Source organism: Myripristis murdjan, chromosome 17 (assembly GCF_902150065.1).
Source record: "Myripristis murdjan chromosome 17, fMyrMur1.1, whole genome shotgun sequence".
NCBI classification, from domain to species: Eukaryota; Metazoa; Chordata; class Actinopteri; order Holocentriformes; family Holocentridae; genus Myripristis; species Myripristis murdjan.
The window spans coordinates 11,807,645-11,831,060 of NC_043996.1; the positions used below are offsets into that span (position 1 = coordinate 11,807,645).

General features: G+C 41.4%; 1 protein-coding gene across 1 annotated transcript in view; it reads left to right on the top strand.

Annotated features, from left to right (window-relative positions):
• gpr158b (G protein-coupled receptor 158b) overlaps nucleotides 1-20,864 on the top strand; it is a 72,316-nt gene extending 51,452 nt beyond the window's left edge. Inside the window, exons 7-13 of the mRNA XM_030074742.1 lie at nucleotides 3,470-3,708; nucleotides 11,974-12,112; nucleotides 15,835-15,940; nucleotides 17,719-17,865; nucleotides 18,508-18,751; nucleotides 19,092-19,648; nucleotides 19,815-20,864. Of these exons, the coding sequence (XP_029930602.1) occupies nucleotides 3,470-3,708; nucleotides 11,974-12,112; nucleotides 15,835-15,940; nucleotides 17,719-17,865; nucleotides 18,508-18,751; nucleotides 19,092-19,648; nucleotides 19,815-20,786 (2,404 nt within the window). The 3' untranslated portion in view covers nucleotides 20,787-20,864. The remainder of the gene's footprint in view (nucleotides 1-3,469; nucleotides 3,709-11,973; nucleotides 12,113-15,834; nucleotides 15,941-17,718; nucleotides 17,866-18,507; nucleotides 18,752-19,091; nucleotides 19,649-19,814) is intronic.
• Nucleotides 20,865-23,416: the final 2,552 nt, after the last annotated feature.

Here is a 23,416-nt window from a genome sequence, read left to right on the forward strand (position 1 = left end):
AAAACTGCTTCTAGCACACTTTGAGTCTTAACAGTTTTATTTTTCTACATCTTAACATACACAAATTATTTCCGACTCTGCAGGCTTCAACAGTGTCTACAAATTGATAATAGCTTGTCTTATTTTAGGAGAAAAAAAATAATAAAATGGGTGAATGAGCATATTTTGTATTAGAAGTGATTTTTTAAAAAATCAATTTTACTGTGAACGCTATTCGTGGTAAGACTTTTCAATCAGTCAAAAATCAAAACAGGACGTTGGCATTTCTAAGATAATGTGACGTGATGAACTGGTTGCTGATGGGATGTTATGATCTCGTTCACCTGAACACAGTGATGAAGGCTGCAGACCCAAAAACAATCTCTGCATGTTAAGATGTAGAAAAAGAAATGTGTAAGATTGGACAAGCACAACCACTTATTTTCAAGCTGGAAATACATGCTATGTCAACAACACTGATACCCAGTTTTCATAGTGTGCACTATAGCGCCACTAGTGATCACAAACTGCATTGAGTACCTTTAATTTCAGCAGCCTCTCTAGCACTGTATTTTTATCGATTCCCTTAATATCTGTGTTTTCCTTTCCTGGTTTTAATGTCTACTTGATTCTACATAAAACCTAACCTAAGTCTGTTTTTATAGTATCCATTAAAGTAGCTGTAGCAGTAAATGAAACTTGAATAGAGACTGTGCACAAGTAGTAGGGCTGAAAATAGAAAAAAACAGTCATGGAAGTGGTAATAATGGGGCATCCTGGTGGCTCAGCTGGCTGGCAGCACACACACCGCTGTGCCTCTGTGAGCCACGGTGCTTTACGTTATCATTTTCTCAACCATGTTGCAACTAAGTCATGTACTCCCTTTCCTGCTCACATTTGCTCCATTTCTGGCCATTCAATAAGATAAGATAAGATAAGATAAGATAAGATAAGATAAGATAAGATAAGATAAGATAAGATAAGATAAGATAAGATAAGATAAGATAAGATAAAATAAGATAAGATAAGATAAGATAAGATATACTTTATTGTCCCACAAGGGGAAATTTGTCTTGGGCAAAAGTGCACTTATTCCACATCAACATTTAAAAACACAGACAGACAACACACAATAGCAGCATTTGTACAATATTATAGGTAGACAGGCCCTTCAATTTACGCCGTCCCTATAGCAAATGTATTGTAAGTGCCAGTAAAATGTAAGAGTAGTAGAAGTTAAAAATAAGAAATAAAAATATACAGTACAAAGAGAACTGTATTCATCCATAATAAATAATGATCCATAATAAATAATTATCAAGCAGTCAAGAGATCCCACCCACACTAAGGGCTATGAACTATGTGCCGGTTGTTCAATAGAGCAATTGAGGTGGGGAGGAAAGAATACTCAACCCCTTTCCCTGGTACCTCCTTACCTTAATGGGGCATCACATATCTTAATGGTGGCACTAAGGTTAGGCCAAGGAATGTAAAATATACAATATAATATATAAGTGAAGTCATAAATGCCAGTGGCTTATGGCAGCTTAGTCAAATCATTACCATTGATCTTTCCACATCACATGCCAAATCAATCAATTATCAGTTAAAAAAGGTATAGCACTACTAGTAAGCATGGCCATATGGATGCACATGGTACTGCAACCTGATTCCTCTTCCCATCCTCCCCTCCTCTCCCCTCCCCTCCTCCTCTCCTGTGTAATTGAGTTGCCCTGTGAGTTAGCCTTTTTCAATTTCAGTACCACCGCTCCATTTCAATCTGCACAGGTGTACGCACACATGCACACACTCCTGCCAATAAGCACATCTGCATTCTCCCGTCAGGTGCACTTGTCTGTCTGTGCGTGCTGAAGCATCTATTCAAGCGCACGCTCACTTCCTGCTCTTGAGCTCGTGGTCAGCCCCGGAGATGGAGGAGGAGGGCCAATTGCTGGCTAGAGGCCTTGAAAAAATTACAAATTTGATTTTCCTTTAGATTGCTGGGAGTGGAGTCTGCCCCAGGGGTGAGTCCTTACAGCCCGGGACCACTAAATATATCAGAGATGAGACAGATGAGGTAGATTTGTTTCAGTCTGGTCCTGGGAGAGCATGGAGGCTGACAAAGTGCAGAGAAAACAGTAGACTGATTGTTGTATATGTCAGCTTGTGGATGAGAGCGGAGGTGAGAGAAACATAGACACTAATATTTGTGTATTTGCAGCCAATACTGTCTAGACAGTTTACATTCACCTACCCGGACTCATCATTTCACAAAAATCCTGAGAGATGTGTTATACATTTTAATGTGCTCTGTTGAGGTATTGTAGTCTTGTGCATTCAAATATAAACACTGGGCAATTTGCTCAGATTTCTACAAACAGGGTTGCAGGTACAGTCCATTGTTGCTTCTGCACGTATTTTCCCACATATTGCTGCTGTCCAACCAAAACCTTGTATCGCCATAATATCAATAAAACTAAGGAAACAGTCGTGTCACTTGGCTGACGACTGTAGATTTCTCAGTTTATGGAATGAGTTTTGTAAAGGTTTAGAGATTTCTGCAAATACTCAAATTAAGTTTAAACATGAAAATCACCAAAATTGGAGATAAAAGTTTTCAACCGACAGCGACGATATCTTAGTTAAAGTCAAGGGATATATAAAACATTTGTGTCAAAACAAAGCAATGCCGTCCCCATTTATCCCAAATCAAGAAGTACTGAAGTCCAACAGCAGTAAGAACTATAGCTCAAGTCATGCAATCTGATTGGTCGATAGCTATGCTATAACAAAGGCAAGTACAGTTTTATATCACCCTGTCTGAGTAACATTATTACAAACTGCAAAAACTGATACAAACTAACTAACTTAGCAAAATGTCATATTTGATAGGTGTGTCGTAAATGCCATTGTGTAGTTCTATTAACAGTATAGAAAAATGTATAATGTATAATGTACAGGGAACCAGGAATGCCTATTTTCCACTAAAAATTGTTCTTATAACAGTGAACACCCCATGCATATCTCTACCAGATACGGGTTCATTATTATCAATTATCATTACATTAATTATCATTATTATCCATTCAGTTTCTAAGGTGTGTAAGTGCAAGAAACAAAAAACAACAACAACAACAACAAAAATTGTCCCTACCCCCTTCTATTCCTGAACATGCACCTATCCATGATGCTTTACTGTGAATGTAGTCAAAACCGTGTCTGTGCCCTGCTACTTAACTCTGCCCTCCCTCTGTTTCACCCCGCGGCACCAGAATCATTACGCCACAAACTTAAGCTGCGCATATTTAACAAAATTAATGAACTGAAATAACAGCGTCTCTGCCACCTGCTCCTTTTTTTAACACTTATGCAACACGACATGTTAATAAGAGCAACAGCCAGGGGCACAAGTTGTTAATGGTGAGGAGAGCATCGCTTGCAGATTTCCAGGGATGATTTCAACCGGTGACGCTCCCCCGTCTCCCCCCAGGGTGCTGAAGGTGTTCTTGTCCCGTACGGCCCAAAGGACGCCGTACATGACCAGCTGGCGGGTGCTGCGGCTGCTGGGGGTGATTCTGCTGGTGGTGCTGTGGTTCCTGGTGGCCTGGACCTCGGCTGTGTGCCAGAACCCCGAGCTGAGCCACGCCCTCATCGCTGCAGGCCTCACCCCTGAGGGACTGCAGTTCAGCATGTGTCTGCTCGACCGATGGGACTACATGATGGCTGTTGGTGAGTGTGTGTGTGTGTGGCAAGCTGGCAAGATGCAAATCAGCAGCGTTTTTTTTTTCAAGAACCTACCCTTCACCTCATTAAAGAAACAAGAAGTAAAGAGGAAAAAAGAAGTAAAAAAATATGGTACACACTCACATCATCTCCCACCCCTTACCCTCCCTCTTTCTAAATAAACACAGACGCAGCATTTTTCTCATGACCATTTTCTTTGGAATTATTGCAGGGAGTGGACAAAACTGCAAAAGTTCTCAATTATTGCTTGAATTTATCTTAATTCTCGTGATCCCAAAATCCTGCAGGGAATGCAGTGTTTAGGGCCGGGGATGCTCCAATAACTCAGCTTTGGGGCTTCTTTTGAAAATTCTCATTAGTGGTGGCAATAACAATATTACATTGTTTTTCAGTTTTGAAGTTGTAAGTGCTAACAGTCTTGCACAAACACAGAATAATACATATCCTCCTTTTTTCAGTGACTTTAACTGTGTGAACAAACAATTTTCCCTTAAAGGGGATCAGTACAGATTCATAATATTGTTACATTCCATATTAATATATATTTTCTTATCTTATCTTAAAAGTGTCTATGACCTATTTAAAAGCTGTCAGTAAATTTTCACATGCACATCTTGTATATTTAATGTTAAGAGACTAAGACAGTTCATTTGTTAAAGAAAAGTACCTTTTTACTGCCATTAACTCTCCTTATGTAGCCCACTCTGCATATTAATCGAAACCACATCAGTTTCCGTGTAACTCACAATAAGTGCTGCATATTCATTGGAATTCAGCAGGTGCAAACTGAAAATTGCTTCCATTATGTAGATTACATCAGATCATACAAGTACCATGAGTTGATGTTCTTGAGGTAAAACAGTGGACGGAGAGGTGGCTGCTCTGCTCCACTGAACACAGGCTTTTAAGGTGCAAGGTAAATGTGCATGCAGCGGTTCAAGTGCAGGTGGTTTAAAATCCTAACTTACAAATCTAGGCTGATCCTAACAGGGTTGAAAGGTGAACAGCCTACTGCAGTTTGGCAGTTGATGGGCACAGTGTCCCTCCTCACTGAATTGGGCTTTCAGGACAGCGCTGGTCTGCAGCTGCACCATCTCCAGCTGGAATGTGGCCTCGTCTATTGTGGGCGGCTCAGTCTTGGCCTCTGCTGGACTGCGAAGTGGCACTGACAGCAAATTGGTTGCACCCAAATAAAAACACCTGCTCTGGCCTTGTGAAGTTGTTGAATTGCATTTTGAAATGTTCAGCCAATCTCGGGAGCGATGCAGCCACAGGGAAAATGAGACTGGACAGTTGGATTAGCAGGCATATCACGTAGTGTGGGAATAACCTGTTCACCCCTCGAATCCACATAGAGTATGTTAAAGTTTACGTAAAATATGTTTACTTTTTTGAGGCAGGTCTCCCACACTGAATATATAGCTTGTTTACGTGAAAGCTAATGCCATGAAGAAAAAACTTTGTGTGTCATGGAATTTTGATCTGGTATGACCATGATTAATCTCGCACATCTGTCCAAAATGAGTATGAAGCATGCTTAACTGGATATCCCACCTTCACTTAGGCACTGATTAAATTCAGCCATTCAAAAGTGGGAGTTGTTGCAACTGCGAGTAAACCAACGTACCTTCTGTGGTTGAACCCTATAGGAGGCACAGCTTCTGAGGTCTGACTTGTATGGGCTTCAGAGAGATTAAACTTGAGCGGATATATTATTGAAAAGTTTTTACCCTTTCTCTGGTATTCAGAATGTGCTACAGCTCTCTCAAGTAAACATGCTCTCCTCAGGCTCTAAACAGGCCAAGAAAGGATTTGAGAGTAGATCATGTCAGGCTTGCAGTTGTACACTCACAAGCGGAGGTTGAAAGTTGATAAACTCCTCTGCTGGACCCCAACTCTGAAGCTGCATGGAGGGCTGTTGAAGTATTGATATTGAAATCAATCGGGGTCAAGACTTTGTGTTTGCAGGAATTGAGAAAATCCCTTCGTGCAGCCTCACAGATTCAATCTTTAATACTGTGCAGGTATGGAATCAAATCAGTCAGCATATGGATGTGGTGTAAGTTTCAATACCCCATCTGAAGCTATAATTTTCTTTGCTCTAAGCCTTTCATTTCTTACTAATCTTGGTGAAATCTTTAATCATGATAGAATATGCCCTTTCCGGTTTTTAAAAAGTAAATATGACCTACCTGGCTCAGTTTATTTTCTAGTTAACTTCAGCCGTGAAGACCTACTGTGTGCGGTGCTCTGGGACTTCCCCTTTCTACTTTATCCACTAATAGAAACTCTCACTTCTCCCCCCGTCTCCCAGGCCCGGTATCTGCCCTCTGCAGCAAGCTTCGATCCAAACAAACTAAATCTCTTGCTGTGGTATCTGTGTGGAATAGACAATTAACTGGAACTGCACCTCAACTGGATTGCAAACTTAAATGGTGTAGTGTCTTTTCGTCCTCCAAAAACCTTTTGCACCAATTGATTCATTTCAAATTCAATCTTAAGTACTATTATACGCCTCATAGGCTTTCCAAATGAATCTTGCAGATGCTTATACCTGCAGTGCAATGGATGCAGGGGCCCCTGGAACATACCTGCGCATGTTTTGTGAACATCCTATTGTCTCACAGCTATGCGACAATGTCTCATTTATTATGGACGATTTATCGGAATTACCCCTACCAAAATGTCCAGGCATCTTTTTACTCTACGCTCTCAGTGGACGAAAAACGATTTCTTTTCATGGCTGCAAGTACAGCAGCAAAGAAGACTTGTTCTAAAAGCCTGGTTTGACCAAGCGATCAACGTGAAAACTATCTGACAAACTCTCACTGGCCTCCAGTTTCTTGTCCTGAATGTTGTGCTATGTCTTTGTTGGACTGTATTTTTTTTTTTTTTTTTTTTTTGCCTTGCTGTCTTGTTTTTATGTGTGGGAGTGAGTGAGCGAGTGATAAGGCAGCGTGATGCATCGGTGCCTGTTCCTCCTTTTTATTTCTTGCTGTAATATATGTGTTATTCATTCTGTGTTTCGACACTATGTTGTCATTCATGATTTCAATTACAAAAAACAACTTTTGGCAGTTAGAGGTTGTGATGAATGATAGAAAAGCAATATTGTGTGACTTTGGAGTGTCACATACTATGATCCTTGTCTAGAAAAAAAACAAACAAAAAAAAAACAAAGAAAGAAATAATGGGAGAAACAGAGAGAAACGGCGCTATCTGTTCAAGCAGCGAGGGGCATCAAATTGTTTGAGAACAATCCAGCACAGGTCCCCTGCGAAACCACCAGACACGAGGGGACATCAGACTTTAACAGCTCTTTGTGCTCAGCCTCCTTGTCCCGAAGCTTCGATTTGAAAGGCGTTCGCTTCGAACTTGAGGTTGAATGGATGTGGTTGAGAATTTTGATGTTTGTGTCCATTGTTTGTTTTATCTCCTCTGATAACAGCTGAATGAATGCTGGAGTGAAGCCGGTTAACAACTAGCCCGTCTTCCTGCTAAACAAGACTCAAAATGCAAAGCTCTTCCTTTGACCGATAGTAAATGGCCCTTAGTGGCTTTTCACAGCTTCCACAATTGGATCACCTCTGGAAAAACGTGCAGTAATTCCTCTTTAAAGTTCACCACTGAAGTATCTCACAGAAAAGCGAGTTGCACATTGTCTGTTTTATCTGTGAGCTCGTCTGTAGCAACTGATAGGTAATCCACAGACTGAAGACTGAAAACTAGTGCTGAAAAGCCTCTCCTTGCACATAGTTTCTAGCCTCTGTGATATTGTTGAAACTGATAATAGGACTTGCTTGAAATGGTTTATTGTCTCCTTTTTGTTTATAACCCCAGAAAACAGCTCCCCCGCATTTTCTGAGGTGCAAATTTTGACAACCTCGGCGGCCACAGATGGCTTGCCCTTTTCAGCTAGATCTCAAGTCACACGAATCAAAGCTGCTGTGCTCATTTTCTGAGCCGCTGCAGCCGCCGTCAGAATCGCTGTTAAATCTTAGCGCAAAGATTTCAAAACTGCAGCCAGTTCATTTCTCACCATAATTCTTGGTAGGGCATTCAAAAGGAAGCTGTTAAGCCTCATTTTGGTGTGTGATGTTGGCACTCTCGCTAACTGCAAACAAAGAAAGAGTGAATTGGGTTAAGATGAGAAATTAGGACAAAAGCAACATTGAACTGTTTCCCCTGTTTTATCAGCCTGTGGGCATTTGCTGTTATTCTCTTATATTTCTTATATCTATGTTTATATTATGCATGACCTGACACATGAATTTCTGCTTGTGGATAATAATCTAATCTAATCTAATCTAATCCATTGCTCATTTTTGCACATTAGCTGGGTAACTGCATGGTGAGCATAAGGTGGGAGCAAAACACACAGCAGATGGCGGTGTAGATGCGCAGTGCAAGTGGCCTTTCACCTCTGCACCAGTCAATGGTTAAATTGTCTGCATGCCCTTATGCTATGCTTCTCAGTTTATAAAGATAAATATGTCATTATTCATTGAGAAAGAAAGGCTTCATTTATGGATTTAATAACTTGTATCTACTTTAACAGTGTATCTGTGTGACTGTGAGTATTGTAGGTTTACTGTTGCTTTTAGAATTAGGATTAGGTTAGGGTCTCCACTAGGCCTTTCGTGGAGAGAAGGGTAAGGTCAGAGTGTGTGTGTGTGTGTGTGTGTGTGTGTGTGTGTGTGTGTGTGTGTGTGTGTGTGTGTGTGTGTGTGTGTGTGTTTGTTTCTATTAATGACTTGTTCGTGTTGAAACGTCCCCTGGCCATTAATACTCCATCAAAGGAATAATCCAATGTTTTCGGCAAAATACCCTCTTTCCACCTCAGATTGAGACAAAATGTTCAATAACATTTTCACCTCTGTTATGTCCAGTGGTTCAGTTCCAGTGGGTAGCATTTCATGTTAGCTTAGCATAAAGACTTGACATCTATGGGAGTCGTTAGCTTAGCTCTGTCAAAGTAAATAAAATAATCGTACAACACCTCAGAAGCTGTCTTAATTTCAGCTTCTGTCTCATAATTATTAAAAAACAAACAAAAAAAGAGTCATTATAGGAGGTTTGTTTTTTCATTTTGATGGAGCTAGGCTAATCACTCCCATAGACTTCAAGTCTTTTGTGCTAAGCGAACACAAAACGCTACCCATAGGAACTGAACCACTAGATGTACAGGCATGAAAATGGTATTGAATATCTGGGTAAATCAGAAAAAATGGTATTTTGACAAACATTTAAGCTCTGCTCTATTCAGTTTTAGCCTATCCCATCTTACTCTATTCACACCGCTTCCTGTTACCTAGTCTTCTCATTAAACTGAAGTTGTGCTTCCTGCTTCCTGTTGCTGCAGCTCTAACAGGGCAACAGGAGGAGATAGTGTGAGCTTATTTCAGGTATACATGGAGGAGGAGGGCTTAACAAAACAATACACTCATGTTCACATTTATCCCATGCCCATAGAGTCCCAAACAAGCTACATATAGAGCCACTGAACCTAAACGTAACAATTCGTGTTTGAGCCTGGCGTAAGGCTGGTTATGTTGACTTCTCCATATGTGTCTGTCTCTGCTGCCTGATACACAGTCAGAATTAATGATTTTAACAAGCCTAAAGAGCGGCAGCACAGCCAGGAAGTCGAGGCACTCATATCTCATGAGTGCCTGGATGGCCCTTGTGTATCTATTACAGTAGCCTCCTAATGACAGGTTCTTGAGGCAGTGATGAGCACCTCGCTGAAGCCAGACTGACAGCAGGGGAAACTAATCCTGTTTAGGAAGAGGGAGAGGATGTAGCCTTGAGAGACGCTGCTCTTGGTCTGCCTCTGAAAACTGACAGACAGAGGAGAGAGAGAGAGAGAGACAAAGAGACATACAGTAAGGGGGGGAGAGGTAGGGGGGCATAGGAAAAGACGAGGGGAGTGAAGCCTGTGAAGTGTGAAGCTTATAGGGATGTGGGCAGTGATGCAAAGGAGAGTCTTCCTCCATCTGAGGGGAAAAAACTTTAGTGGAAGGGAAGGAGAGCGGAGAATTGGTGGAGGGAGGACAGCTAAGGACACGGTGGAGTCGGGACGGAGGAGCAGAGGAAGTGTGTGTGCGTTTGTGGCAAGCAGCGACAGCTTGGTACTTTCTAAATGGAATGAGACATGCAGAGCACATCAGTCCCTGTGTGTTTGTGAGAGTGTGTGTGTGTGTGTGTGTGTGTGTGTGTGTGTGCGTTGGTACAAATTTGTATGTGAGCTGTGGACAGGATAGGAGGTGAGGGAGCCCGCTGTTCGTTCTGACAGCCAGTGAGGACAGGGTGGTGTGCAGAAGGTTTGCCCTGTGAAGCTGCTTTGGGATGATTTTGAAAACAATGAGAGTCTATAGCGCAGCAACACTGGGGGAAATTAATTAAATTCTAATTGCTGTTCCATGTTATTGCTTTACATGTGCAGTAAATCTCACAATGCTGACTAGACAACACATGGCTTCATAAAAACCACAACATCATTCCATTCTGTATTTAAACGTACAGCGGCAGGGAGTTGGTGCAAAACTGTATTGTTAATGTCAACAGCTATAGCAATTGATTTCAATCAGTAATTAATCTATATTAATTAGAATTGTTATCCTTTCCCTCTTGCAAACACATCTCTGTTGATCCTAATTCAGAGGCTAAGCACCATGTAATTAGTAATGATTTATCAACGAGGCCTATTCATGAATAATAATGGTCTGTAATCACTGTCAACACATTATTAATTCATATATCAACGTGATCCTTGATATTGTCTTGGTGGTGTTCGCTGTTGACAGTAACAACAAGCACTTACCAGTTAGACTGTCTGGGGTCAGACCTCTGACTAGGTAACTCATCAATGTTGTTTTAAGTTGAATTTGAAGATCATTTAAAATATGTTTTCTTTGATGTTGTACTTTAACCCACTGGCATTAAAACAACATCATTTTATTCCCCACCACAGTGCAGCCAGTGCAAGGTATTTTAAACTGCTGCAAGACACAATTTCATGCATCAAAAATGCAGCAACCCTAATAGAAATCCTTTTATTAAATTCAAACTGTAATTGCTATTGATTTTTGCAACTGATGTGGTTTAAAATTTCAATACATCCACAGGATATATTGTAATGAATTATTGGCACGTGTGTAGGTCCATAACATGTTGCTATGCAGTTACCACCGTGAATATAACCTGCTCTCTCTTTCAGCACCTCTCTGCTGTGTAAGTCTCAGTCTAGCTGTGTGACCTTGGTGAGATTAGACAGTAGCTGCTTCGGCTGTGTGTGTGTTGACACACACAGCCGAGGCAGCAGCTGCCTCACTGGGGGGAAACACTGCAGACAGGCAGGGAAGTCTTGCTAAGTTGGGAACTGCTAAATTAGGAACTGCATTATTCCCGTCAAAACTAGAGGCATCAAATATTGTAACAGGGCTGAGGCTCAACTCCTTAGTGCTCAGACTCCCTCTGTGCTGCATAGCGATTAATTATGCAGAGGCAGTAGGGATGTCACAAGAATCGATACTTAGGTACCAAGTCAATAACAAAATTTTATCAGTGTTTTTAGTATCAGTAGAATTGATGCGAATTGATCCCTCACTCTATAATTCAGTGTTGTTATTCTAATGTAGACTCAGTAGACTCAATCATTATGTTTGAATACTGAAACACTTAATGTTGCTTGCTGCTTTGTTTTCTGTTTGAAGGCTACAGGTCAATACATCTTTCTGTTTACTAGTTAAAGTTAAAATTCTGAAATAAAGGAGTACGTGCTGAATGGGATTTGTGTTGTTGTCATTGTGTTGGTATCAGCTACCAAAAGTCTGGTATCATGACACCCTTGAGAGGGAGACCCAGTTATTACAGCTGTGGTCACTGTAAGTCCCCACGCCCCACATCCACCCTGCAGGATTTCACAACCAACTTCTCATCTGAATTGAGTATCAATGCAGCAGTGGAGCAGCAAGCATGTAAAGACAGAGACTAAATCAATGTCTAAAGCTGATTTGGGTATATTTTTGTGTCAAGACACAAACGTTACTTGCCATAATGGTGGCTTTTATACAAAAATAAATGAATAAGTAAATAAATAAATAAAGCACTGTACATTTTTGTATGTTACAGAGGTCTCAACCTGATGGCTTTGCGAAATTACAGATGAATGTGACACTTTATCTTATGAAATCAGATGGAATGCAGTTTCATTGTGCTGGTGGTCATTTGTTTCTTTTTCCCCTCCAGCGGAGTTCCTGTTCCTGTTATGGGGCGTCTACCTGTGCTATGCTGTCAGGACCGTCCCATCAGCCTTCCATGAGCCACGCTACATGGCTGTGGCCATCTACAACGAGCTCCTAATATCGGCCATTTTTCATGTCATCAGGTGGGTGGATGTTTTGTTTGGTATGTGAGGAAAATGGGGCCGGGTGGAGTTGGAAGTAGCAGTGGTGGGAAAGGGTAGGAGTAAAAAGAGTGAGGGTGAAAGATAGATAGTCAGAAGTTGTAGAAAAGTGGATTATATGCTCTGTCTTCTGGTGGGAAGACAGCATAGAGAAAGCGAGAGAAAGAGAAAAGGACATGAGAGGAGACCAAACTGGGTAGAGAACAGACAAAAACAGTGACAACAGTGAGAAAGCATCACTTTGACATGATGAACGTCTTTTTGACAGTAACGAATAAATAAAGTAAACAATAACAAGGGCTTATAGGCGACTTTTCCCTAGCCCACAGCAGAAGCTGTTGTTTAATCATAATCATAGCGATATTTGCCTGTTGGCCCGGGCATTACAAGTGCTGAACATGTCAGATGAAAGGCAGAGTGCTCCCGCCCCCTCATCAGGCAAATGAACAGTGTCAGCAGAGCTGCCCGAGTAAGCCGGTTGAGAGGAGGTGAATAAAACATGCCTTCCCCAGGCAGACTCACAGCATAGATCTACTGGGCCCAAAATAAACTCTCTGTGCCCTGCAAGTGACTGTCTGTCTCTCTGCATGTCTGTCTTCATGTCGCTCGCTCGCAGAGATGGAAAGTAACTAGTTTTAACTGCTGGAGATGCAGCTGTCATGCACTCCAGTAGAATTGTATCGCAACTTTTCTGAACACTTGTGAAAGCATTTTCTCTATGTGCATTTGCACAGAATTAAAGACATTGTAAAAAATGCCTATTTTAACAAGTCGCTGAGTCTCAGATTCAACGTTTTTCTCAGAGCAAGTGAAAAAAATCTGCCAGTGGGATGAGATAATCCAACTTTTTTCCAATTAGGTCCCACTTGTTTCAGGACTTTTCTGGGAGCAAGTATAAATATATTGAGACAATGCACATTTGGGCAGATCAGCCCATTAATATCAAGAAAAAGACACTTCATTCAAGAAACCTCTGGAAACAAGTTAATTTGCATTGGAAACAAGTGGGATTATATGTTTTATTATTTTTGAGTCTTTTTTTTTTTTTTTTTTTGATTATTTGATTACTACTTGTTTTACGAGACAAGAATTTTAAGACTGAGCAAAAAGGAATAGTCCACAAATTTGCATGATAATGATTCATCAGATTTTTGCTATACAAGGACAGTAACACAGACTTTTGGATGATTTCTGCTCAATGGTTCATAAGTCATTGTGTTTCGCTGTATGAGTTATGAAATCATTTACTCTTGCCTCTGCATGTATGTGTTGACATAGTTTTACTTCTGTGTGTTTGAAAACATTTGAATTAGCATTTTCCAAAGAATGCAAGAGGTAGTAATATCTAAACTTTTACAAGACTGCAAGACCAAACGGCACTTTGTCAGGCTCATTCTCATGTGAATAGAACTTGTCAGATGTATTTTACAGAATGCCTACCGGAGCCATGGGCAAAAAAATTCATTTGTCACAGTCTCTCTGATAAAACCGGCCGTGATTGAGTATTCTTTCATTTAGGCAGCAGCCTATTGTGCTCAGTTGTACAAAAAAAGGGGAGAAAAAAAGTCAGATTCCTTTTATCTGTGGAGAAACTGAAAAGTGCAAGGAACACATGCACGTCACGAGTGGTGTGAAACTATTACAAGTCAAGCCACTCTCCCCTGCGGAGGAGCACGGCGTTAGAGAGTGCGGTTTGGTGGGCTGACATCAGAGCCGGGCTGCTGCTGTGGTCCAGAGATAAGGCCGAGGGTCCGGCTTGTCGGAGTGTGTGTGGTGCTGTGCTGGAGCTGGGCTGATTTTACAGTTGTAATGCTGATTTTCAACTGCTTCATCTGCCAGCACAGACACACACACACACACAGACACACACACACCCACACACACGCACACACGCACACACACAGACACTCACACGCACACATACACTCTGTACATTTGGATGTCTTAGTGATTAATGAGTGTGAATCTCATTATTGGGAGTGATGACAAAGGGTAAGTGACCTCTGATCCACCTTGGCTGGTCTCTGCAGAATGAGCCTGGGAGATGTCACATCAACACTCCTCCACCCACACACACACACACACACACACACACCCCCTCACAATCACATACACACACTTGCCACAGAGGAATCTTTTCCAGACTTTGCCTCACAGCAGCTTCAATGGGATTTTATAGGCATATACTTTTGTATATTTTCTTTCTTGAGATACAGACATCTAACTCGGCTTGACACAGCCTGATTCATTTGATCGATTAATCCATCATGGTGCTTGCCTTAGATCGCTCGGTTGAAAAATGGTTACAAAACGTACCGACTTCTCAGAGCCCAAAGTATTGTATGACGCTTATGTCACAGTCTCTGGCTGTAATCAGAGAGAATTTGTATTTCTCGCGAATACAATACCAGGCCTGATGTACTAAGAAAATTGCAGCAACTATGTTGGGTCACCGCAAGCTGCCAGAATAGCTTCAGGGTGGCTTAGCACAGATTTTATACGAATCTGGATTGCATCAGTAATGACGGAAGTTGAGCACAATTCTTCTGTGAGAAATTGCATTATTTGCTGGTGGTTGTAGGACTCAGTGTCTCTGCAAATGTCTCTGCTCTGCTTTAGTATGTCAAGTAAGTGTCAAATTTAGACCAGACATTGTTTTGTATTTGCATCATTTTTATTCTCCTTAATTTACTGACTGCTTGTGCCCTGTGGGTGAAAAAAAATGTCATTATAGGTGAAACTATTCCCACTAGAGTAGAAGTGCTACACACTGTGAGGATATAACTCTAAAAGGCTATTTATTTTATACACAGTTCACCCAAACTAGAAAAAAAAAGTTTCTCCACTAGTGGGAAATCTGTCCACCCAGGTAATTTCTGTGTGATTTGGCGAGGTTTCCAGTCTGCTGCACTCTGTCCTGTCCCCTGCCATCACAATACAATGAGGCTGGATGGGTTTTGGCTTGTGGAGCTCAAACCACCAAAAATATACATGGGAAAAACTAAACAGTAACAGTTTTTTTTTTTTTTTCCCCCAAAAATAATGACATGGATGCCTGGCATGATCCACAGCCATCTAACTAAAAAGGGATGCTCTATTCACTGATATACCTGTTCTCAGTATGGCTTATCATTTGTATTAAAGCTATAGTGTTTCAACTGTTAATTGTAACTGCAGTCAGAATTCAAACTAATATATGTTGCCTCTACATAATATACTGCATTACCCTCACAATCAAGTTAGTCACGCAAATATTTCCATAAATTAAATTTACTTGTTAAATGGATGCAAATGTTTCCAGTAGTATACTCCCCATACCATTTACACACTGCGTCTTTTACACACACATCTTCTGCCTCTTTTCACAGTTCATTTGCTGTTTGTTTCCTTGTTTCCATATTTTTTTGATGCTGCCTGGGTGTTCTGGTACATTTCATACTCTTCTTCTCACATAATCACAAAGGGCTGTAGTTTTACGCCTGTGGTTGTGTGTGTGCTTGTGAGTGTACATGCGGTATCTTGTACCCATGCAAACTTTGACAGGGTTCTGGTTGTGTAATCGGCGAAAGAGAGGCTCTGGATGAATCTAGGCATAATTTTCAACCACTCTTGCGTGGGAAGGGAAGAGACAATGTTTATGAAGTAATGAAATTGAAATGACTCTCTTAAAAATGGCATATCTTTATTTTGGTGTTTTTCTGCAGATTCTCCCTGGCGCCTGGCCTGCACCCTGACTGGATGCTCATACTGTTCTTTGCTCACACTCATCTGACTGTGACTGTGACTCTGGGCCTGCTGCTTGTTCCAAAGGTAATGATCTGATTTATGAACCGCACCAGCTCTTATTATGCGAACTGGTCTAACATGAATTTACAAAACTGAATTCTGAAACATACGGACTCACCTTGGGCTCTATGACTGATCACTTACTAAAACTTAAAGTCCCCCTCCACTCAAAAAGTGTTTTTCTTGTGTTTATGTCCCCTAAAATGTCTGACCTTGACTATACTGATTTGTATCTGTGCAAGGTTATTTTTAGGGGCCTAATAAATGACTGGATGGGGACTTTAACATTCCTTTATCACCTCAAATTCAGGTGTTTGGTAAATTAATCCTCCTCCTCTCTAGCTATTCAAACTACCGTACAGATGAGGCCAGAAATCAGGTTTTACATGCTCGCTCCACTGCTGCCACACTGCTGCTCCACCCTGACAGTATTTTTTGGTAAATCCTGCAAATGTGATGGAGGAGTGATGCAGTATGGAGAGATTTATTTAATGGCTGCAGCTGTAGCTTGTGCACTTGTATCTGGACCATAAAACAGCCCATTAATCATCTCAAGTTCATTTGATATGAGTTATCGGCAACACACACACACACACACACACACACACATACATATGCCACCATTGCCTTAAACTCGTTCAGACTGCGTTAGTGGTTATTGTAATTTAGCTAAGCGCTCCCGCGGGTATCTTTATGCGCAATCTCTCAAGTCTGATGGAGAACATTTAATTCTCCTGCTGCGTGAGAAATGCAATGCGCCGTCACCACTCTGCATTCTTTGTTTCATTCTTTCTTAATTAGGTGCCTCAGAAGTACGAGACAGTTGAGCACAATGGGATAATTAAGCACAATGGCAGAATGTCAATCTTGCACAGCGTCTGTTCCTGAATCTGCGCTCAAGTTTAGTCTCCCTCTGTGTTTTTGAATTTGTTATTCAACTGTGGAAACATAATGTGGCCGCTAAAGCAAAGTCAAAGTAGAACCTCTCCACTCTTCTTTCCAGATCATTCTGTCCCATCACTTTAGTGCATTACTGTAATAGCGCTGCCTCATCTTGCCCCTTGTTTGTGTACACAGGGAATCCCAAGGAGGAATGCCTGCAGAGATTGTATTTCAACTGAGTAAATTTGACCTCCTCATGCTCATACTGAATTGCTTTAAACTTAGCGTGATTACCACTGAATTCAAGTTTTAACTTTAATTCCTAATTAGCTTTCTCAGTCTAAGTTCACTATTCTCGATTCAGACTGAACTCGCTGTGACACACATCAGGGGACTTAAGAAACGCGAACGATCAAAGATCCAATTCAAAGACGGTGACTCAAGCTGCATCAGACAACATTTGATCAAAATATGCTTGATTGAACAATTAATAATTCAAACAAAATAATTTATTTATCTGCACCCTGTAATATGACATTTTACATCTCTGAATGCAAAATTCAATAATATATGAAAAATAAAACTATTTCCCTCAGTGTCTTCCCATGTTTCATGTATAATATTCTTTGGCATAAGGAGATCATTTATTCAGAGTTAGTGGTTAGCAACTAGTTGTCCTAAAATCTATACCATTTAATAATTCGCAGCAAGCATTATTTAGAGTTATTTACCTTTACTCCTCCCGAAACCATCCAACATATTCATTATGTCATACAACAGATCTTGTCAAAGGTGCCAGGGACGTTACTGGAGACAGTTCCAAATGTTCCCCACTTGCTCCCACCTCTTTGTCAAACTTCCTCTGGGGTCAGGTCATCACTACATGCCATCCTGTAACCTTGTTTCTCCATCTGTTCTAGTTTATATCCAAGGGGACCCAGGCCAGGGAAGACATTGCTACTGAAGCCTATGAGGAGGAGCTGGACCTGGGAAGATCTGGTTCTTACCTCAACAACAGCATCACTTCAGCCTGGAGTGAGCACAGTCTGGACCCTGAGGACATACGGGTGAGCTGGCACTGAGAATTGTAACATGTTTAAACAGATCTAACCTCAGCTTTTCCCATGATTGTGGATATGTCAGTCTACATGTGTAAACTTTACTAATACTTTCTCCTAAAGCTACTAGTAATGGCTGATGTCATCAAAACAAATCCTTGAACAGATCCATTAACAGTGAAAAGGGATCTGTTGTGAATGGCATTTTAACAAAAATATGCAGGGGGAGTTTATGGGGAACATATTTTATGGTTCAAAACCGCAGGTTCGGCTTCTACATGATGTTCAGTTATTTGCTTAAGCTTAAATGAGCAGTGTCTGTGTCCACAAAACACGTGTCCCATTCCTCACTGGAGCGTGTTGTTAGCTTTCCAGCAGGCTTTGTTTTTTGAACCATTAAGAGGAGATTTGGTCTTGTTTACTAATAGGAATAATTCCATTTTTCATTAGATATTTGTTTCGAAATTGTTCAAGCTGACTGTTCAAGCCTCAGTGTTGTAATGACACAGCCATCCTGTTTTGGCCACAGGATGAAATCCATGTTATACCGTATTTCCCGGTTGAACTTTGAGGTTGATGTAATTAATTGGAAAACCACACAATAATAATAAACCACACAATTTTCCATTTGCCATTGCTGTCTTATTTCAGGATGAGCTTAAGAAGTTGTATGCCCAGCTGGAGGTCTACAAACGTAAGAAGATGCTGGCCAACAACCCCCATCTGCAAAAGAAGCGCAGCTCTAAGAAAGGCCTGGGTCGTACCCTGATGAAACGCATCACAGAGATCCCAGAAACGATGCACATGCACCGCCAGTGCAGCCGTGATGATGGCAGTGAACATGGAAGCAACCGCAACACTTTGAGGAGGAATCCATTTGATCCGTCCCACCATGGTAAGGCCCAGTACCAAAGACTTTCTGGTAGCAACAGAGCAGAAAAGAGGGGAATTTATCCTTAAAATTCACCTTTGAAATGTATTGTATTTTGTCATTGTTTCAATGGCCAGGAACAGTTAGCCACTGTGTCTATCAGATACATCTTTAGTGGCCAGCTTACAGAAATATACTATTAGCATACAATAACAGTAACCACAGCCAGACACAAATGAAAAAACATGTAAGATGTACAAACATTGTCACAAAGTCAATCCTCTTGATGACTGTTAGAGGAAAAATTCCACATTCATTGTTCACTGTCATGTCAGACCATTCATTGCTTTAATGTTACACTCAGGTAAAGTTCGGGACGACTCCCTGAAAAACAAAGTCCTGGGCCTGAAGAAGTCTCTCAGCTATGATCATGTCTGTGACCAAGGTGAGGAAACTGGAAGCCAAGATGGCTCCACCACAGGAGACAAGATGACTCCTGTTGGAGGCAGTGGGGAAGGATCTCTTCTGGGCTCCCTCATTGGCAGGAAACATGCTAAGAAGTCACTGGAACCAGCGCCCAATCAACCAAAAATGGAGCCGGCCGAGTCCACCGAGTCTGTTCCGCTGTTCTGGAAATCAGCCAGCGCTCACAACTTAACACATGAAAAGAAACCCGTCCATCTGCGGACCTCCATTATGCAGAAGTCTCTAAGTGTGATTGCTAGTGCCAAGGAGAGGATGCCGGGCCTTACTAACAAAACACAGAGTGTGGAGGATGCAAGTAAGAAGGGTCTGAAAGGACGGGATGGACGGATGCTGTCAGAGGTGGACGAGACCCCTGAGCATTATCCAAAGATGATAATCAGCCAATCAGTGGAATACTCTAAGACGCCCATGAAGATGGGCATCATGAAACAGCAGGTACCTTTTTTTCTATTTATACATTGCAAATCATATTTGAAGTCTGGAAAACAGTTTTTGATTGACTGGTTGTGTGATTGAATGAATCATGTGCTGGTTAGCTATGTTATTAATGGATTAAAACAGTCACTCAATGGCTAATGATATTATTGCTTGATTGAAATAGGTGAGTGGCAGCCAGCCATCCATCTGTTCAGAGCCAGGGAGGAACCTCTACGACCTGTCCGAGGTTTGTCCTTGGGAGCTAGAAGACCCTCCCACCCCGTCAGAAGGAAAGACTCAGAAGCATGTTTCCATTGCCCCAGGTGAAACCATTGCAGTGCGAAGGGGCAGCAACTCCAGTAGCGCTAAAGGCAGTCGGTCCCAGCAGAAGCAGAAAATAGGCCAATCCCCCGCCAACAGACGCCGCTCCAGAGATAAGGGGGGAGAGAGGGATGAAATTAGAGAGACAAAGAAACCTCGGTCTCCTAGGTCGCCTCTCCCTCTCAAACCAGACGTCTCTCCCTGGGACTTTGATGAGCAGCCCATGCTGGGAGGTGATTCAGATTCCATCTCCCCAGACAGGATCAGGCGTAAGAAAAGCGTCACACCCACTGATGGGAAACCCAAGACGCTCCACTCAGACCACTCCAAGTCCACAGGGAGCCTCCTACAGCCGCCCTCCTTGATGGTGGAGATCTGTCCGTGGGACTACCACACTCCACCCTCACCCAAGCAGGAGAAGACCTGCAACAGCCCCACACCGCACTCCAAGAGGAAACGGAAAGGCTCCTGCTCTTCCAACCACAAGGCAGAGAAGGAGAGAGGGAAGGACAAAGAAAAAAGCAAAGAAAGGCGGAGCTCTTCCAGCAAGCCTTCATCAGAGAGAAGACGCATCAGCCAGTCATCGGAGTGCGGTGGTCCAGGTTCTGAGAGGCGAAGGAGCTCCACAAGAGACCCTGAGGTGATGGAGAACAAGAGGGGAGAAGTTTGCCACTGGGAGAACGAGCCCCCACCCAATAGCCTTGCTCAGACTAAAACTTCCCCGGAAAGGAAGCAAGAAAACTCTTTGAGCAAACCTGCAGTGATCAGCAATGCTAAAATGGCAGATGTTTGTCCTTGGGATTTCGCTGATCAAGACTGTGGAAAAAAGGCATGATATCCAGGATGATGATGGACTTTGTAATTTTTGTATTCACAGATTTACAGCACAGAGGACAATGCAGAACTCTTAAAGCTTGAGACATCCTTTGGAGGAGTACAAAAAGGAGAGTGTGTCCTTGATCCAAAAGATAAAAATCAAAGATTTTACATTGTATTAACGAGAATGTTTTTCTGTGGCTCCTCTTGCTGGATGTTTAAATAATTTTTTTTTGAAGAAAAAACTTAATTCTGCTGTCCATTAATGCATTCCAGACCAACCTATTTGGGAAATAATAGACTTCTTAATGTTAAATAGTGCAGTTTATGCAACTTTAACGACACTTTATCTTCATTGTAAAGGAATATTTAGTCAGCACTTTGCTTGCACATTTGCTCAGTTTGCATAGCGTGTATGTTTTATCACATCAAGTCCAACAAGATCATTTGATAATGAGTCGTTCTTTCCCTTGCCAGTATATATGACCATCCACTAACAACAAACACAGTGGTGGCTTGGCCGAATATGGTTAATGAATGTTGTTCATGGAATTATAGGCTGTTTCTCCTGAAAGCTGATGAAACTGATATTCAAGGTTACACATTAGCTAGTGGAGACCTATCAGATGCTGGACAGGGGTACTGATGAAAGTGAGCAGGCAGTTGGAAAATGACCAAAGCCCTATGGAGATGACACAGTTGTAATGCCTTAACTTTAGGCCAAATACATAATTAATGCCATGAAGAGGACTGTTTGACTGGAGTAACATGGAGAGAGCAAAGGATTTTATGTTTTATGAGGGATACTGTAAGTTCCAATAAGAGTAATCCATGTATGTATTTTCATATTTTCAAAATTCATCGCATGTAGCAAAATTTGAAGCATCCAGTGACTAAATATTTATGGGTTAACTTGTATTCAGATATGACAGTGAAACTTTTGATGTTGCTTATGGTATTTGTCTCCCGATGTAACACATGAGGCTTCTGAAATGATGTGCATTGCCATCAATAATGTACACAGATTTTTGAAATGGCTTGCTGTTAAAGGAATAATTTCAGCAGTACCAAAATATCCATGATGCATTTCCTTTTGTTGACATTATTGTTCTTAAAGTAACACTTTTATCCTAAACATACCTGGGACTTCCCTCCCTCAAAATCTTTCAAATGCTGTAGTACAGAATATGTCTACCGCACATTTAGAAAAATGTCTAGAGGTCTTTCACATGCTACTGAAGGACCAAAACCAAACTGGTGTTGGGTGGATAATGAAAATAATGCACTTTTTTTTTTCTTCGCTTGCTTGCCCATCTTACATCTGCTTGAATGCACATTTCTTGGCTCCAAACAATCAAATGTTAGGATTGGCTCCATTGCAAGAACTGCAAATGTGTGTGTGTGTGTGTGTGTGTGTGTGTGTGTGTGTAAGATATGTGCGTGGATGTTGTTTGTGTGTGCATGCGGGTCTTTTGTGTACCGATACAATGCATGACCAAAGCCTTGTTACCACTTTCTTGCTAATAGAAAACGAGTGATTTCACATCGCTGTCAACAACAGCAACACCTCCAACAACAACAGTCAGCCTTTCTGTCCTGTCATCAGCCACCCACCACCGTCACCTACATGTTAGTCAGTCCAGCTTTAGTACAGTATGTGTGCATGACAGTGAAGATACTGGGTTCATGAAATTCACCAGCGATACATTAAAAAAGATGGTTTGAAACAACCTAGGGCCAACTCTGATTTTTCAGATATCTGCATGGCATGTCAGACAGTATCATTTGTTTAAGCATTACAGCATCATCATAATAAAACATTTGGCCACGGAGGTGTGGTGAGCAACCAAGCAACAGTGTCTATAAACTGAAAGGCTTCATAAATTAAAAAAAGCCCACTATTTTACTTTGCTTAAGCATTGTCCAACTTTCACAAGCGCTTTCCTATGAGATGGTTTTAGGCTGTTTTGACATGCAAAGTTGTAACTTGCCCACTAACTGTATTGTATGCTTGTTATATAGTGTTGCTTCAAACAGTGATAAGCTGTTGTAGCATCCACGATGGGAGTATTTATATTGTACATTTATATTGTGTTGCATGTACATATAGTAAATACCCAGTTCTCAGTTCTACAATAAACATTTCTATAAAACCTCCACTGTGGCAGTCACTGAATAAGCTCTGGATTTGGCCCGTTCACTACTGTTTATATATGGTTTACAATAATAATCCACTTAGCTGGATAGCCCACACTACCTGCCACACTCGGTTTCAGTTCAATGGAATTGATTCCAGTTCATTTTAATTAATGGCACCCAGCAACTAACAGTGGGTGTTCAGGATGTTAATTATGTACTTGGAGGCATAGTACAACACTGCCACCATGTGGAAAGTTTAGACATATCTTTAAAACTGATCAAGGGGAGACAAATTTCTTTAGCCTACAACTTAAGTTCAAGTGAGATTTATCTATTACTATACACAGCTTGTAATTTTATAGTTCAACCCCTTGAACTCTCAGTGTCCCTTGAATTTCCCCTTAGGCAGCTTCAAATTAAGAAAAAGCATGTTGTTTTATGACTGTACCCTTATATTAGATAGGAAAAATATCCACAGCATGTCTTGTGCATAATTTTTTCCACACTTTT